The 17,439-nt window shown below is 42.5% G+C and overlaps 1 protein-coding gene across 1 annotated transcript in view; it reads right to left on the reverse strand.

Annotated features, from left to right (window-relative positions):
- The window catches only part of tmem167a (transmembrane protein 167A), a 35,157-nt gene that overhangs the window by 15,857 nt on the left and 1,861 nt on the right, over positions 1-17,439 (reverse strand). Inside the window, exon 2 of the mRNA XM_033017230.1 lies at positions 1,427-1,536. Within this exon, the coding sequence (XP_032873121.1) occupies positions 1,427-1,536 (110 nt within the window). The remainder of the gene's footprint in view (positions 1-1,426; positions 1,537-17,439) is intronic.

Genomic DNA, 17,439 nt, shown 5'->3' on the forward strand with positions numbered 1-17,439 from the left:
CTCCCCTTCCCAGCTCTCTCACAACCCACTGTCTCTGCCTCTTCCTTTCTTCTTCCCGCCCCTCCCCCCCCCACCCCACCCCCACATCTGTCTGTAGGGTCTCGACCCAAAACGTCACCTATTCCTTCGCTCCATTGATGCTGCCTCACCCGCTGAGTATCTCCAGCATTTTTGTCTACCTTGTTTCTACCCTGATGTCCTCCCAGTTAGCCTCTCAAACATCACTTGGACTACAAACAATACAAAATGGCAATGCTGGGGCAGTGAAACATCTGCTCTGAGAAACAGTCGTTACGATATTAAAGTGGTACATAGAAACAAATCTGCAGGAGTAGGCCATTCAGCCATTTGGGGGCAGCCACCACCATTCAATATGATCATACTGATCATCCAGAATCAGTACCTCATTCCTGCTTTCTCCCCATATCCCTTGACTCCGTTAGCCCAAAGAGCTATATCCAACTTGCTCTTAAATACATCCAGTGAATTGGCCTCCACTGCTTTCTGTGGCAGAGAATTCCACAGATTCACAACTCTCTGGGTGAAAAAGTTTTTTTTCATCTCAACTGTGACCCCTGGTTCTGGACTCCCCCAACATCAGGATTTTTTTTCCTGCATCTAGCCTGTCCAATCCCTTAATAATTTTATATGTTTCTATAAGATCTCCTCTTATCCTACTAAATTCCAGTGAATATAAACCCAGTTGATCCATTCTTTCATCATATGTCAGTCCCGCCATCCCTGGAATCAACCTGGTATATTAATTATTGTTATGGGGGGGAAAAAAGATGATCATTTGATTAAGGTGGCTGAAGTATGTTTTTGAAGGAGGCTAAAGTGTGTTTTTGATATAAAACGCAATTCAAAATCTCCACCAATACCTCGCTTAAGCCACTGCCCAAAAGCAGCTAAAATGCAATTCTCAAATATCATGCATTAGTTTCAGCAGAAGCTACATCTACATGTGAGTGACATTCAAATGCATTTTGTTATGCTGAAATAAACAGAATTAGAAACATTTTTGCTTAAGCATGTTAATTTAAAATTGCAGCACACGATGAGTAAAGTGGCTTGAATTAAAGTTGCATGTGCCCAGTTAAAGGGTGCAATGCTGTGTAAATAAGTAGCAGAATTAACAGGAAAGTATCAAAGCAAAATACTGCATATCATTGAAATCGGAAATGAAAATTTAAAAAGCCAGCCTGGGCCTGCTGAATATTTCCACCGGAATATTAACATGGTTAATTTGGGAATAACATTGTTGTCAGCGACAAAACTTTGTCAGTTAACTTCCAAAAGCGATCACTTGGTACCATCAAGCTATGAAGTTCAATTAACTCCGACTATACTTGGCTATTTGGGCCATTCCGAAAGTGACCTTCAAGAATTTTATTCTGTTAAATAACTGATAGCACAATGCACTTACCCAGTTTTGTTCTTGTCCAGAACACTGGGAGTTAAGGCCCTGATGTAAGCACAGGTACAAATTAGGAGAAGAATCACCGTCAGCAGACTCTGAAAGTTGAAAATTGCCGACTGTGGAAATAGAAAGGGATAAAAATTGTAACACATTTGAGCTGGAGAACAAATAACGTTAAACAAAAATAAAGCAACCAAATTAAATGGAATAGCAAAAAGAGGAACATGTATTTTTTCTTGGACAAAATTCAAGATTCAACTGCATCCTGCTGTGGTTTTCAGGTTCAAGTGTATTGAAAGAATCACATTACCTCCTCCCCCCACACCCCCTCTCAAGTTCTACTGGAAGTCCATAAACAGTGGCGTACCATAGGGATAGGTGCTGGTCTGTTTCTGAATGATAATTAGGTGACATGATTAACAAGTCTGTGAATGACAGACTTGGTAATATGGTGGCCAGTGAAGGTAGTTGTCTTATGGGCCTTTCTCACGGACGAATTTGTAGGGTGCCGGCAATTGTCATAGTTGTAGCAGGTCGCCGAAAAACCGACGACAACCTACGCCATCCTGGCGACAGCACCCACGTCAAGCTACGCTCATTGGCAACAAACCCACTGTCGCCGAAAAAGTTTCAACATGTTGAAAATTTAGCAGTGACCAGAAAGACACTACGACTTTTTGCGCGACTGAGGGGACTACTCCCGGCGACCACCGGCGAACATGTGGCGACAAACTAGTCGCCTGTGGTTGCCTAAAATAATAAAATAAAATTGCCTAAATGGGACAGGCCCATAAGGTTACAACAAGATCGAGATCAACAGGGAATGCCAGCAAAGGATTTGCAGACGTAATTTAATTTGGCCAATGCAAAGTGATTCATTTTAGCAAGTACAACTATGGCAGGACATCTACAGTAAATGGCGTGTTGCAGAACAGAGAGTCTGAGGGGTACAAGTACATAGATTCTTGAAATTGGTGACACAGGTGGACAAGGTGGTGAAGATGGCATGATTGCCATCGTCAGCCAGGTAATTGAGTACAAGAGTTGGGATGTTATTACAGCTGTATAAGACATTGGTGAGAAAACACCTAGAATGATGCATGAAGTTCTAGTTGCCACTGTAGAAAGGATGCATTCAAATGATAATGAATGATAAATGAAGGTACATAATATATTCACAAGGATGTTGCTGGGAATGGGCGGCTCGAGTTATAAAGGAGAGATTGGATCAGTTGGGAATGTTTTTCATGAAGATTAGGATGCTGAGAGGTGACTTTACTGTGATTTGTGAAATCATGTGGGGGAGGAGGGGGAAGCACAGATAAGCTGGATGGCTTCCCCCCACCCCCAACTTGGGGGAAACCCAAAACTAGAGGGCCTAGATTTTAGGTGAGGGGAAACATAAAAAAAACCGAGGGATGTTTATCCAGAGGGTGTTGGGTATGTGGAATAAGCTACCAGAGGAAGAGTTAGAGGAGTGTACAATTACAATGCTTAAAATACATTTGGACAGCTACAAGGATAGGGAAAAAAATGGAGATATATGGATCATAAGCTGGCAGAAGGGACGAGCTCAGGAAAGCACCTTGGTATGGATAAATTGGGACCCAGGGCCCATTTTTCTGTGCTTTATAACTGAGAATATTTTTCGCCTCTCAATTCTTAAAGTGAAAGTGTGGGACAAGAGACTAACATTCTAACAAATTCAAGAGTAAGATCCAATCAACATGTTTTCAATGTCATGGTGCATTTCCAAAAAACATTCAAACAATTATATTTTCAGGTAAAATGAATTTCAACCAATCCACAAAAAAATCATTTTATTTCATGTTTTCAAAGCATCTGTCAACATATGCCAAATACAAACATCCTAGAAATTGTGGTGATAATTGTTCAATGTTCTATAGACTCAGGATCAGTTACTGTGGATTGGAGGGTAGCTAATGTTATCCCACTTTTTAAGAAAAGTGGGAGAGAGAAAACAGGTAATTATAGACCAGTTAGCCTGACATCAGTGGTGGGGAAGTTGCTGGAGTCAATTATAAAAGATGAGATAGCCGAACATTTGGCTAGCAGTAACAGGATCGGTCCGAGTCAGCATGGATTTACGAAGGGGAAATCATGCTTGACTAATCTTCTGGAATTTTTTGAAGATGTAACTAGGAAAATGGACAAGGGAGAGTCAGTGGATGTAGTGTACCTGGACTTACAGAAACCATTTGATAAGGTCCCACATAGGAGATCAGTGGGCAAAATTAGGGCACATGGTATTGGGGGTAGAGTGCTGACATGGATAGAACAGTGGTTGGCAGACAGTAAACAAAGAGTAGGGATTAACGGGTCCCTTTCAGAATGGCAGGCAGTGACTAGTGGGGTACCGCAAGGCTCGGTGCTGGGACTGCAGCTATTTACAATATACATCAATGATTTGGATGAAGGGATTCAAAGCAACATTAGCAAATTTGCAGATGACACAAAGCTGGGTGGCAGTGTGAACTGTGAGGAGGATGCTATGAGAGTGCAGGGTGACTTGGACAGGTTGGGGGAGTGGACAGATGCATGGCAGATGAAGTTTAATGCAGATAAATGTGAGGTTATCTACTTTGGTAGCAAAAACAGGAAGGCAGATTACTATCTAAATGGCATCAAGTTGGGAAAAGGGGAAGTACAACGGGATCTGGGGGTCCTTGTACATCAGTCCATGAAAGTAAGCATGCAGGTACAGCAGGCAGTGAAGAAAGCGAATGTTGGCCTTTATAACAAGAGGAATCTAATATAGGAGCAAAGAGGTCCTTCTGCAGTTGTACAGAGCCCTAGTGAGACCACACCTGGAGTATTGTGTGCAGTTTTGGTCCCCTAATTTGAGGAAGGACATTCTTGCTATTGAGGGAGTGCAGCGTAGGTTTACAAGGTTAATTCCCGGGATGGCAGGACTGTCGTATGCTGAGAGAATGGAGCGGCTGGGCTTGTACACTCTGGAGTTTAGAAGGATGAGAGGGCATCTCATTGAAACATATAAGATTGTTAAGGGTTTGGACACGCTAGAGGCAGGAAACATGTTCCCGATGTTGGGGGAGTCCAGAACCAGTGGCCACAGTTTAAGAATAAGGAGTAAGCCATTTAGAACGGAAACGAGAAAACACTTTTTCTCACAGAGAGTGGTGAGTCTGTGGAATTCTCTGGGCAGTGGAGGTGGGTTCTCTGGATGCTTTCAAGAGAGAGCTAGATAGGGCTCTTAAAAATAGCAGAGTCAGGGGATATGGGGAGAAGGCAGGAATGGGGTACTGATTGGGGATAATCAGCCATGATCATATTGAATGGCGGTGCTGGCTCGAAGGGCCGAATGGCCTACTCCTGCACCTATTGTCTATTGTCTATTATCCTACTTCATTTGCAGATGGAAATTTTATTGCCCTCTGCTTGAAAACTGATGGAACTTTTTGAAGTGCATAAAACACACGGTTCCCTGATAAAGTGGTATCACAGATAGGTAGTGTGGTGACAGTGGCTATTGGAACACTAGCCTTCATCAGTTTGGGAATTGAGTATAGAAGTTGGGACATATGTTACACTTGTACATGATGCTGGTGAGGCCACACTTGTTGAATGCCTTTGGTCATAGAAGAGATGCCATTAAGTTTTACTTTGAGCGATATTATAGAAATGTATAAAATTACAAAGGGAATAGATAGGGTGATGGACAGTCTTTTTCCCCAGGCTAAGGGAATCAAGAACCAGACGGCACAGATTTAAGATGAGGGAAATATTGAATAGAAACCCAAAGGCAACTTTTTCCACATAAAAAGTAGTGAGTATATGGAATGAGCTGCCAGAGGCAGTAGCTAATGCAGGTATAATAACAAAATTTAAAATACATTTAGACATTTACATGGACAGTTAAAGTTTAGAGGATAAATGGGCCAAATGTCAGCAAATGAGTAGCTTAGATTGGGTCATCTTGGTCGTCATGGATGAGTTGTGCTAAAGGGCCTGTTTCGATGCTGTACCACTCTATGACACTGTGCACAGTTCAACTCAAACTTTCCCCAAACTGGAAGGTTACAAAACAGCCTATTCTATTATGGAAATTTTTATGCTTTCTGTTTTTGCTCTGTTTATTGACGTTGCCCAGTTACAGCGTTGCTACAACTTCAAGTAAATGGTGAAGGGCACTTCAACTACAGCCAACAGTTCCCAAAACATCCCCATCTTTAACAATGGCACTGCTCAGTATAAAGTGCAAAGCAATGACAAATACCCAAACCCAGAGGGTTATGTGGATGACTGTTACCTCAGTCTTTCCCAAAGTTAGACAGCAAACTTCTGACAATTTATTCTCTCCCAGAAGTATTGAGAAAGGGAACAGCACATTGTATAAAATGGAAGGGAACCAGTTAAAACCACAGGCTGACAATATTGACCAGTAGGATGTGCAGTAATCATAGGCAAGTGAATCACAGTATTAAAGACATTAAGCATCAGCAGTATTAGATTAAACAGCTTAACTTTTGGAAAGAGAATATGTGGAAGAGACACTTAACTGAAGGATGGTTAAATACCTGGGAGGGGTGATAGGTAAAGCTAAGAAGCAGAACACATTTGCTTGAATCTACATGTCTACAGTTATTTATAGAGAGGGTATGTCGACTGCTGATTTTTATCTTCTCCTAGATGGAGGACCAGAGCCCCAGAATATAAGGATATCCTTTACAATGGAGATGAGGAGGAATTTCTTTAGCCAGAGGTTAGTAAATCTGTGGAATTCAGGCCCACAGGCGGCTGTGGAGGCCATCTCATTGGATATTTTACAGCGGAAATTGATGGGATCTTGAATAGTAAGGGCGTCAAAGATACGGAGAGAAGGCAGGAGAATGCGGTTGAAAGGGAAAAATAAATTTAGCCCATCAAGTCTACTCCACCATGATTGAATGAAGGAGTAGACTCGATGGGCCAAATGGCCTAATTCTGTTCCTATGTCTTTTAGACAATATACATGATGATGTGTCCAAATACTTGCAGTCTGTCTGACAAGGCCTGCTGGAGCTTCCAATTGATAACCATTTGAACTCCCCTTTCTTTACTGACCTTGCCAGAGTGATGCCCATGCACAAAAAATGGGAGATCAGCACATCATGTTCCGCTTGTGTGGTTTCCAACTCAACGGCATGACCACTGAATTCTTCAACTTCATTCAACTCTCCCCAACTTCCCCCTCTGCCTCCACCTCATATTTCCCTCACCATCTCAGTGATCCTGTTCATTCTTGCGCTCATCTCCCATCCCCAATGTCTCACAGTTCCCTTTTATCCCCCCCCCCCTCCCCCTCCCCAATGCTTAGCCATCCCCTGTCCCCTTCCACCAAGATCCCTTCCTCCGGCTTTACATTTCAATTCCCCATTATTTCTTTATCTGACACTTTTGTCTTGTTTTCACCTCTTGCCATTGTTGCTCATCATAAGTGCATGGCATTCAGGAAGTGTTAACTAACTGGATATAGAATTGGCTTCATGGTAGAAAGCAAAAGGTGGTTGTTGAAGGTCGTTTTTTGGACTGGAGACCTGGTGACTAATGTGTGTATCAGTTGTCAATTTGTTGTCCAAATGAACAATTTGGATGAGATTGCTCGTCATCATTTTATCACCTAAAAAGTGGTATCAGAGACAGTTCTTGGTTCTTGGTTTCTTGGTCCTCCAAAATATTCCAAATGGAATTTAAACTGGAGGTGGTGAAGCTCTGAGCAAGAGATACTGTGCATCTACCCGATCTAAGCCAGAAAGGGTTATTGGGAAGAAAGAGCTACTTTAAATTTAGTTGCATCTGGTTGGGTAACTATAGTAGGGTGGAGATTATTCCATGCTTTAATTGTGCGGGGGAAGAACAAATTGCTGTACACATTTGTATTTGTAGTTGGGATCACAAATTGGATCGAATGCCCTCGTCTGCTCCTAATTGGTTTGGGTTTGGTGTAGGTCTTGTAATCTATGTCGAGCTGACCATTTAACATTTTGTCAGGTCAGACAGTGAAGATGGTTAGCAAGAATTACAGCAGGATCTTGATCAGTTGGCCAAGTGGGTCAAGGAACGGCAAACGGAGATTCATTAAAATAATTGTGAGTTGTTGCATTTTGAGAAGCCAAACTGGAGTGGGACATTCACAGTGAATGCCAGGAGCCTGGGGTGTATGGTAGAGCAAAGAGATCTACGAGTGGGGTACATAGTTAATTGTAAGTGGCATCAAGAATACTCTGAGCAAGAGATACTGTGCATCTACCCGATCTATTAATCTCATGGTTTTATACACCTCTAGAAGATCACCCCTCAATTTCTTGCAGTCCAAACAGAGTATCAGCCTACCCAACCTCTCCCTATAACTTAGACCCTCCAGTCCTGGCAACATCCTCCTAAATTTGCTCTGTACCTTTTCCAGCTTGACAACACCTTTCTTATAACATGGTGCCCAGAACTGACACAATACTCTAAATGTGGCCTCACCAAAGTCTTATATAACTGCAACATGACCTCTCAACTTCTATACTTAATACTCTGACTGATGAAGGCCAATGTGCCAAAAGTCTTTTTGACCACCCTATCTACCTTCAAGGAACCATGCCCCTGCACTCCTAGATCTCTCTGCTCTACAACACTTCCTAGAGCCCTACCATTCACTGTATCTTACATTGTTCTGACAAAATCTCATGGCTTTCACTTTTACATCCTTGTCAATAATAACAGTCTCCTGCCCCATCTCCTATCAACCACATGGCCAATATTTTTACCTGAACTTCTCAATCATGATTTTCTAATGCTTAAACCATAGAAATTCAAAGCATCACCTCACCCTGCAGAAAAGAAAAAGCCTTCAACTATTACCAAAGATGAACACGAAGTGCTGGAGTAACTCAGCGAGTAAGGCAGCTTCTCTGGAAAAAAAGGATGGGTGTCACTTCATCCATCCCTTTTCTCTGGAGATGCTGCCTCACTCACTGAGTTACTCCAGCACTTTGTCTCTATCTTTGGTATAAACCACATCTGCAATTCTTTGTTCAAGAAGGAACTGCAGATGCTGGAAAATCGAAGGTACACAAAAAAGCTGGAGAAACTCAGCGGGTGCAGCAGCATCTATGGAGCGAAGGAAATAGGCAACGTTTCGGGCCGAAACCCTTCTTCAGACTCTGAAGAAGGGTTTCGGCCCGAAACGTTGCCTATTTCCTTCGCTCCATAGATGCTGCTGCACCCGCTGAGTTTCTCCAGCTTTTTTGTGTATCTGCAATTCTTTGTTTCTTCAACTATTACTATTTGTTTCCTTGCCACTGAACTATATTTCAATCTAAGTCTTCATTTGCTCTTGGATCTTATGGTTTTACTTTTCTAATCAGTCTGCAATATAGAACTTTGCCAAACACTTTGGTACAATCCACGAGTTACATAAATAGCTTCGGAAATAAACAAACTAAAAATCACATTTAGAAACATGCATGAAGCCTTAATTTCCTCTTCCTTTCCAAATTAAATTCATTGTGCTCCTCAAAATATTTCTCTCATTATTGACCAGAAGTCTGAAGAAGGGTCTCGACCCGAAACGTCACCTTTTCCTTCGCTCCATAGATGCTGCCTCACCCGCTGAGTTTCTCCAGTATTTTTATCCGCCTTCCCGCATTATTTATGTTTGATTGATTAACCCATAGTTACCCTACTCACTCCTTTTCAAGCAATATCATATTATTAGCATCCTAGCTTTCTAGTATCATCCTCAAAAGGATTGGAAATAATTGGAAGAAGAGTCAGAGGGCGGTATGGTGGCACAGCGGTAGAGTTGTTGCCTTAAAGTGTCCGAGATCCGGGTTCGATTCTGACTACGGGTGCTTGTCTGTATGGAGTTTGTACGTTCTCCCTGTGACCTGCGTGGGTTTTCTCTAGGATCTCCGGTTTCCTCCCACACTCCAGAGGTGTACAGGTTTGTAGATTAATTGGCTTGGTATAATTGTAAATTGTCTTTAGTGTGTGTAGGATAGTATTAATGTGCGGGGATCATTGCTGCATCTCTAAACTTTAAAAAAATGTACTCAAGCATGTTAAATAGATTGTTTAAGAAGGAACTACAGATGCTGGAAAATCGAAGGTACACAAAAAAGCTGGAGAAACTCAGCGGGTGCAGCAGCATCTATGGAGCAAAGGAAAAAGGCAACGTTTCGGGCCAAAACCCTTTTTCAGACTGATCGGAGGTGGGGGGGCGGGGAGAAGAAAGGAAAAAGGAGGAGGAGCTCGAATAGATTGTTAAATAGATTGTCAGGTCTTGGGGAAAATTGTTAAAACCATCATAATCTCCACACCAAAAACTAATCAATTATTCAAAAGGGCTGAAGGGCCCATTCTTGCATTAACAGGCAAGGCAAACAAACAATAATGGCCTAAAAAAAGCAGCAAAAAAAATCCCCAAATCTCCCTCCAAATGTCAATACGTCTAGATAACAAAAGCAAATTATTCCTTTAATGTTTCAATTCACCTCAGTGACGTCCACTTTTGTTTGTTAATGCACATAATGTATACATCTTCCTTGTTTCCTAACTTGCTATCTCTTGCCATGATGGAACTTTGACTATAGTGCCCATTTCAAGAGTATGATATCAGGCAATTTAATAATCTGGCCTACCTACAGAGTTGACCGAGTGGAATTCCAATGTTCATACTGGGGATGTTGGCCTGGGTGGGGAGGGGTCAATACAATGGCTTTGGTGGATTTTGTATTGGCAGCCGTTTGTACTTTACCAGTGCATTCTGTAAGTAGTCCATGTCTCAGAAGGGCACTAATCAGCCTATCCAAAAGACCACAAGCTGGGCCTTCAAAACAAAGTGTTTTCCTTGGAACATGGCATGCATGGCATCAAGTGGCAATAACAGCATGTTGATGATTTTCCCGAGACCCTCCTGTCTGACTGAGTCAAAGACTTGAGCGAGTTCTCTGATAGTATTTAATATTGCTTCCTGCATTTCTCAGGGCATGCCACATGGAAATGACCCATTCACCACTGAGTAATGCTTTTTCTTTGTTGCATTAAATCAGTAATTTCCTTACCACCTAAATATACTTGCTCAGACTCAGTAACTCAAATGATTAAATCCCTCCTTGGCCTTTTCTCTCCCTGCAGACTGTTCATGAATTCCCCACCAAACGTCATCATCTTCACCCCTTTGGCAAGCTTCAGATCATGTTGACCTCACAGCATCATGGTTGATCTCACTGGTTGAGACTTCAAGTCAACAGCTGCCAAACTGTGTTTGCAGCAAATCGAGGGATAAACCGATCCGACCCGATTTTGATGAGCATACTGGCGGTAAATGCATCTGTCGATGATGGGGCAGTTGTAAATGACCAATTCATTCTCTTAAGGAGATAAAGTTTTCACAAAGGCAACACCATATATCGTGGCATCATAATTATGCTAAATGGGACTGGCTGAACAGATCTGGACAGCTCAAAACTCAATGCCCAGAAGATGCAGTGACCTCCCGCAACAGAAATGTCCAGCACAACAATCTGTAACTATGGCCCAGCACATCTCTCACTCCACCATACTAAGTAAGCAGGGATTCAACCATTTCATTGAATGAGAAAGGGCAGGCCTTAACAACACAAAACAGCAGAAATGTTTTCAACACACAGGGCCAGCAATCTCATAACTAACTAAGAAGGGCGAGAAGGGAAAGTTTAATGGAGATATATACACAGAGAGTGGTGGGGACCTGGAACACATTGCCAGGGGTGGTGGTGGCAGATATGATGTTGTTTGAGGCTTTTGGATAGATACATGGAAGTGCAAGGAATAGAGGGATATGGATTATGTACACGCAGATGAGACACTTGGCATCAAAGCATTGTGTGCCGTAAACTGGGCAGAGACAATGTCACAGAGCATGGAAACAAGCCCTTTGGTCTACCTCATCCATGCCCAACCAAGTTGCTGTAATGAGTTAATTCCACTCGTCTCCTGGCCAATCTTTCTCCAAACCTTTCCGGTCTATGTATCCAAGTGTCTTTCAAATGCCTATACTGAACCCATTTCCACCGCTTCCTCTGGGAGTTCATTCATGTCTGCACCACTCTGTGTGGAAAAAGCTGCCCCACAGGTCTCTTAAATATTTTTCCTCTAATCTTATATCAATATGTTCCAGTTTATGACTCCCCCCCCCTATCCTGAGGAAGAGACTGCAGCTATTCACATGCTGTATGTCTAAAGTCCAAAGAAGATGGTGGGACAAGATTTTTTTGTGGTGGCATTTAAGAGGCTTTTCTCTAGGCAGTTGAATATGTAGGAAATGGAGGGACAGGCATCATGTGCAGGCAGAAGGGATTAGTTTAATTTAGCCTTGTGTTCGACACAGACAGCACGAGCCAAAGAGTCTGTTCCTGTGTTAAACTGCTTTATGTAGCTAGGTCTCTCAAAACATGGATTCATGATGTGGATTTATGAAAGATATATCATGTTTCACAAACTATTGGAATTTTTAGGAGACATACCTGCAGTTAACATTCTTATTCCTAATTTCAAAAGGCTTTCAATGAGATGTTACATAAGAGACTATTTTAAATGATTATTCACAGCATTGAAGGTAATATATGGGCATGAATTAAGAGTGGTTTACAAGCAGAAAACAGATCATTTTGATTTGGGAGGCTGTGACCAGTGGGGTGTCCTGAAACTGGAGCCGAGGCCACAGCTCAGGGGTTCCCAACCCTTTTCATCCCGTTTACCCCTGGCAACATCGAAAGTAAATTTACCCCACTCAGGAATTTGAGTTTACACTTTCTACCACAATAAAGCAACCAACAAAGGGGACATTTTAAAATACTGTTTTTAACATTATTATTTTGTTCAAATTTACCCCCTGGGTAGGCAAAATGTACCCCTTGGTAAATTTACCCCAGGTTGGGAACCCTTGCCTGTTCACATCTAGGTCAATGATTTGAAGAGGGTTCAAACATAACATAGTCAACATTTCTGATCATACAAAGTGGCAGTCTGGATTAGGAGGAGGATGCAGACGAACCTCAATGAGATATTGACAAGCTAAGTTAATGAACAGGGACACAGCAAATGAAAGACGTGGCCAGCCACTTTGGTAGGAAGAATAGAAATGTGGAATTTATGGTGTTTTAAAAAGCAAGTGTTGATGTTGGATAGGATTTGGGCGTCCCTGAACATAAGTCAATGAAGATCAAGAGACAGTAATAATTTGAAAGGTAAAAGGAGACTTCACTATCCAAGTATATGAATCAATGTTGAGCCTACATTTGTAATAGTGTACAGAATCAGGAGCGCCACAAAGGTGAAGCAGTAGTTGCTGCCTTACAGCTCCAGTGACCCGGGCTCATTCCTGACTAAGGTGCTGTTTGTTCAGAGTTTATATGATTTTCCTGTGACAGAGTGCTTTTTCTCCAGGTGCTTCGGTTTCCTCACACATCCCACGTGCAGGTTTGTAGGTTAATCAGCTCCTTGTAGGTAAATTGCTCCTAATGTGTAGAATGCAAAACTGGGATAACATAGTACTAGTGTATGGGTGATCGCTGATCGGCACCGTCTCGGTGGGCCGAAGGGCCTGTTTCCGTGCTGTGTCTCTAAACTATAAAGTGTTTGGTTTCCATGCACACAGAAGGAAATACTTGAATTAAGTTGTGGAGGAAGTGTTCAACAGATTATTTGGGGGGTGATGAGGAAAGATGAAAGATGTCCTTTTGAACCAAGCACATTGATACACAATTCCCAGAGGATAGACACAAAATGCTGGAGTAACTCAGTGGGTCAGGCAGTATCTCTGGAGAGAAGGAATGGGCGACTTTTCGGGTCAAGACCCTTCTTCAGATGACAGGGTAGATGCAGAGTTAATGATCAGACCAGAGATCGGATGTCTTAAAAATCCAAAGAATATTCAGGACTGGTATGCATGGAAATTTCTCCATCTGGAGCGGAGAAAATCATTAGAATTTCTAATAAAAAGATGGTAGGGGAGCTACAGCTGTTAAATATACTCAAATGTGTAGGAAAGAACTGCCAATGCAGGTTTACACTGAAGATAAGACATAAAATGCAGGAGTAACTCAGCGGAACAGGCAGCATCTCTTTAGAGAAGGAATGGGTGACGATTCGGGTTGAGACCCTTCTTCAGAATGAGTCAGTGGAGAGGGAAACGAGAGATACGGATGGGTACAAACAGAATGCAAGGTGTGAAAACGACAGATCAAAGCAGACGATGATATTCAAGGACAAGCCAGGGAACTACAGGCTGGTGAGCTGACCAGAGGCGGGATGTTGGTGGAGGGGATTCCAAGGGAAAGGATCTATCAGAATTTGGATAGGCACAGACGGATTATAGAAAGAGTTGGCACGGCTCTGGGCATAGGAAATTATGTCCTAGAATTTAGGAGATTGAGAGGGGATCTTATAGAAACTTACAAAATTCTTAAGGGGTTGGACAGGCTAGATGCAGGAAGATTGCTCCCGATGTTGGGGGAAGTCCAGGACAAGGGGTCACAGCTTAAGGATAAGGGGGAAATCCTTTAAAACCGAGATGAGAAGAACTTTTTTCACACAGAGAGTGGTGAATCTCTGGAACTCCCTGCCACAGAGGGTAGTCGAGGCCAGTTCATTGGCTATATTTAAGAGGGAGTTAGATGTGGCCCTTGTGGCTAAGGGGATCAGAGGGTATGGAGAGAAGGCAGGTACGGGATACTGAGTTGGATGATCAGCCATGATCATATTGAATGGCGGTGCAGGCTCGAAGGGCCGAATGGCCTACTCCTGCACCTAATTTCTATGTTTCTATGTCTCATAAAGCTAGGAGATTTTTATTACTAAAGATGTCACGCCAATGGACATTGTCTATATCGACTTGACAAAGTTCCACTGAAAGATTAGATTGCATGGAATCCAAGGTGAGCGAGCCAACAGGATTTTAAATTGGATTGGAGGAAGGAGTCAAAGAGTAGGTGCGGAGAGTAGTTTTCCTTGATTGGAGGCCTGAGATTAGTGATGTGCTGCAGGGGTCGGTGCTGGATCCCCTGTTTGTTATCTTTATTAACAATGTGGATGACAATGTAGTTGACACTGTCAATAAATTTGCAGATGACACCAAACCAGGTGGTGCTATAGACAGTGAGGAAGGATATCCAAGTTTATAACAGGATCTACATCAGTTGGGAAGGTGGGCCAAGGAATGGCAAATGGGATTTAACTCAGACAAGTGCGAGGTGCTGATGTCAGAACGTTAAACCAGGGCTGGACTTGTATAGTAAATATACAATGAATATGAAGAGGAACATTCAATGAATATTCATATTTAATGAATATGAAGGTGGTGAATCTGTGGAATTCTTTGCCACAGAAGGCTGTGGAGGCCCAGTCAGTGGATATATTTAAGGCAGAGATAGATTCTTGATTAGTACAGGTGTTAGAGGTTATGGGTAGAAGGCAGGAGAATGGGGTTAGGAGGGAGAGATAATCACCCATGATTGAATGGCGGAGTAGACTTGATGTACCGAATGCCCAAATTCTGCTCCTATCTCTTATGATCTTATGATCTAAATGGTAGAGCACTGGTATTGCAGAACAGAGAGATCTGGGCGTCCAAGTGCACGATTCCCTTAAAGTGGCAAGTCGGGCAAAGGCCGCTTTTGATATGCTTGTCTTTATTGGGACGGGTATAGAGTACAAAGATTAGGACACAATGATGCAGCTGTACAAATATTAGTGAGACCACACCTAGAGTACTCATTAAGCTGGGACTTCTTTCTTTGGAGCAAAGGAGGCTGAGGGATGGCCTTAATGAAGTATATAAGATTAAGAAAGGCATGGATTTTAGTTTAGTTATAGTTTAGTTTATTGTCACGTGTGGTGAGTTCATCTGCAATGAACTGCTAGATGAAGCCACAGATGTGGATACAATTACAACTTTTACAAGATATTTAGATAGATGTATGGATAGGAAAGGTTTAGAAAGCTATGGGCGAAATGCAGGCAAATGAGACTATCCCAGTATACCAACTTGGTCAACATGGGCAAGGTGGGTCAAAGGGGCTGTTTTCATGTTGTATAGCTCTATGACTCCCAGAGATCACCATATTTTGTAAGTAGGTAGAAGCGAGTGGGTGAGTGAGTGAGGTGGAGAGTTTGTGCAAGTTGTGCTAAGGTGAATGACAGCCATAATGGAATTGAATACATAGAAACATAGAAAATAGGTGCAGGAGTAGGCCATTCGGCCCTTCGAGCCTGCACCGCCATTCAATATGATCATGGCTGATCATCCAACTCAGTATCCTGTACCTGCCTTCTCTCCATACCCCCTGATCCCTTTAGCCACAAGGGCCACATCTAACTCCCTCTTAAATATAGCCAATGAACAGGCCTCAACTACCTTCTGTGGCAGAGAATTCCAGAGATTCACCACTCTCTGTGTGAAAAATGTTTTCCTCATCTCGGTCCTAAAAGATTTCCCCCTTATCCTTAAACTGTGACCCCTTGTTCTGGACTTCCCCAACATCGGGAACAATCTTCCTGCATCTAGCCTATCCAACCCCTTAAGAATTTTGTAAGTTTCTATAAGATCCCCCCTCAATCTTCTAAATTCTAGCGAGTACAAGCCGAGTCTATCCAGTCTTTCTTCATATGAAAGTCCTGACATCCCAGGAATCAGTCTGGTGAACCTTCTCTGTACTCCCTCTATGGCAAGAATGTCTTTCCTCAGATTAGGAGACCAAAACTGTACGCAATACTCCAGGTGTGGTCTCACCAAGACCCTGTACAACTGCAGTAGAACCTCCCTGCTCCTATACTCAAATCCTTTTGCTATGAATTCTTGGAGATTTGGAGATGAATGGCTGACCCATCCTTTTTTTTGTCCCTTTGTTTTTATGAATCAGTTCTGCAGCCCTATCATAACTAGTGATGCAGAATTAAACAATAAATCAGAATCACAATATCAATGATGCGAGGCCACAGCATGGAATGCTAAAGTTCACACAGAAAAAGACAGCTATGATTGTTAGGGATCAATCATCCCAACACCAGAATCACAGTAGAAGCTCCTCAGGCCAGAGTCCTCAACCCAACCACATTCAGCTACTTAGTCAATGGTACATCTTCCATCAAAAGACCAGATGTCAAGATGTCTGCAATATTCAATTACATTCGTCTTCAAACAAAATAGTCCACAACTGCATGTAGTCATACAACCTTTAAGCTGATGAGCAGCAAATACCATTTTTTCCCACAGAAGTGCCATGAAATGATCATTTGCATCAAGAAAGCCCAATCACCTAAACTTAACATTCAACTGCATTACTATTACCCAGGCACAACCAAAGGTCTAGTGGGTAGGTTGTCACCATTGATTAGAAACTCAACTGGACCTGCCACATAAATATTGCAGTTATAAGAAAGGTTGATGAGCGATATGTTTCCACAGACCCCAAAGCCTCTCCGACATCTGCAACATATGTCAGATATATAGCACTCCAAGCAGCAGACTTGATTCATGTCTGAATCCACCCATTCATTCATTCTACCACCAGAGTAAAACTGCCACATCCTGACCAATAATATTGACGACCCTGACAGCAACTCACAAACTCAACTTTGGCCTCAAGGAGGGCAAGGTCTTCATGCACTTGGGAGCAACATGCCCTGCACGTGTCTTTTCCAAGTCATGTGCCATCCCGATCTGGAAACTGAAACACTATCCCCCATCATTGTTCCTGGCTTCAAATCTAGGAATGTCTCCTCAATAGCATGTGCAAGTATCTTGACCAGCAGAACAGTGGCTGTTCCAGAAGACAATATCAAGGGCATTTTGGAAAAAGACAATAAAAGGCCTTTCCTGTGACACCAACATCCCCAACAAATGAACACAATATGTAGGAAGGAACTGCAGATGGTGGTTGGTTTACACCGAAGATAGGTACAGAATGCTGGAGTAACTCAGCAGGTCAGGCAGCATCTCTGGGGGAAAGGAATAGGTGATGTTTTGG

Source organism: Amblyraja radiata, chromosome 3 (genome assembly GCF_010909765.2).
Source record: "Amblyraja radiata isolate CabotCenter1 chromosome 3, sAmbRad1.1.pri, whole genome shotgun sequence".
NCBI lineage: Eukaryota > Metazoa > Chordata > Chondrichthyes > Rajiformes > Rajidae > Amblyraja > Amblyraja radiata.